This window comes from Aplysia californica, unplaced genomic scaffold (assembly GCF_000002075.1).
Source record: "Aplysia californica isolate F4 #8 unplaced genomic scaffold, AplCal3.0 scaffold01062, whole genome shotgun sequence".
Classification (NCBI taxonomy): domain Eukaryota; kingdom Metazoa; phylum Mollusca; class Gastropoda; order Aplysiida; family Aplysiidae; genus Aplysia; species Aplysia californica.
The window spans coordinates 36,885-38,719 of record NW_004798332.1 but is presented as its reverse complement, the minus strand read 5'-3'; the positions used below and the strand labels follow the sequence as shown (position 1 = coordinate 38,719).

The 1,835-nt window shown below is 39.8% G+C and overlaps 1 protein-coding gene across 1 annotated transcript in view; it reads left to right on the top strand.

The window, feature by feature from the left end:
- The window catches only part of LOC101861012, a gene marked incomplete in the record, with an annotated part of 21,979 nt that extends 20,613 nt beyond the window's left edge, over window positions 1-1,366 (top strand). The window contains 1 exon segment of the mRNA XM_005111461.3: window positions 973-1,366. Within this exon segment, the coding sequence (XP_005111518.2) occupies window positions 973-1,291 (319 nt within the window).
- Between the last annotated feature and the right edge of the window lie 469 nt (window positions 1,367-1,835).

Genomic DNA, 1,835 nt, shown 5'->3' with positions numbered 1-1,835 from the left:
GAAGAAGAAGAAGAAGAAGAAGAAGAAGAAGAAAGGGAAGCATGAGGAGGAACAGTAAGATTGTGGATCAGCTGTTCGGAACATTACGTAGCAGACTCCAAATTTTGAAAGTTTAAAAATCGCAGTTTCTTAATTTATAACATTAGATGCACGTGCTCGATAAATATTTTGTTGAAATTCTAATTCTAATTTTTGAAGAAAAAAGAAAAAGAAACATACATAGCGTTGGTACAATTGTTTAAAGAAGGAAACAGGGTTGCCGTTTTTCTTTCCTGTCTCCTGAAAAATTCTGCTTTCTGTTTTCAGGATAGTTGAACAGCTTGCTGGAGATAAGAAAAATTACTACGGTGGGTGGTTGATGGGTGCTCTGATGTGATTTAAGCTCATTCTTTCTTGTCAAACATCTTTCTTCCTACTTTTTGTGTTTGTAACTGTAACTCTCGGGTAACACTTCTAATCTTCGGTACATGCACCCGTATGACCTAATTGTGCAGCAAGTGCCGTAAAACTCTTACTAATACAAAAGAGAACACTACCACGGGGCTGAAGAGGAAGAGAAGTAGAAAACGAAGCGTGAGGAGGCCACCGAAATCTGTGTACCTAATGATGTTTACAGAAAAAAAGAAAGGCATTCTTGAGTACGTTGGTACTTAAAAGAAGAAAAAATAGACAGCCTATTTGATCTCTGTTAATCAATCAGCACACGCAAGTACGTCCTGACATCGGACATGCCACTGACGCCACGGGCGGAGGAAGTTTGCGAGACACACTCACAAATACACACGGACACACACGCACTCCTGAACAAACGTACACACAAACAAACGTTGGTAGATAGACGAACACACACGCGCGCACACACACACACACACACACACACACACACATCCATTAAAGCACGTACATTCCTAATTATCCTGTTTTAAAAAAGAATTTATTCCTTGTTATTCTTCTTCTTTTTCCCCCCAAAAGCCCGTATGCCCCACCATCATGCGCTGATGTGGTCTACACCGCCTGGAAATGCACTGACAAAATGCGACGGTCGGAGGCCTTTGCCAAGTGTAGCTTCATCTTGACGTCAACTAATTTTGTGCACTGCTGGAGTGCGGGAGAAAAGGATCCACACTCTTTCGAAAGGGTTCTCAAACTGTTCGGCGAATGTCTTGCAGCTTTTTGTCAGATTAATTTCACTAAGTGTGAGAAAGTCGTTCATCAAGTCAGACATGAAATGTGTTCCCATCACGTCCCAGCAGAGCTGAAGAAGTTCGACTGCAAAACTTTCTCTTCCTAGGTTTTCTTAACCCTATCCGTACGTCGTGTTTTACTATCGTATCCATACGACGTGGGGACCTCTGTGCCCCCACTTCCCAAACAGGAAATTTACTCGTCAATCCGATCCGTATGCTTTGCATAGCAGTCTGTCAACATTATTTTTTGATAAATACTGAAAATTTCAAAGAGATCTTCACACTAGAAGTATTTTAAAATGTGAAGAATACAACCCCGGGGGTACAAACTGACCCCAGGGCGTACGGAAAGGGTTAAAACAGGAAGTGGAAAAAAGTAAGCAAAAATAACAAATTGCTTGGACGAGGAAGTAGTACATCATATTGGTTTGGTCTATCAATACACGATTAATTCAGAGTTATGCTCTGTTTTTCTGACATTACTTTTGTTTCTCGCTGTCAGTATTTGGCGTCGGTGCACGTACTTGTTTTGTTTTGTATTGCTTTGTACTTGTTTTTGTTTTGTTATTTTTTTGTCTTGTTGTGTTTTCTGATTAGGCTTCTTTGAATTAAATTTTTTTCTTATTTATGTATTTATGTATTTAAGTA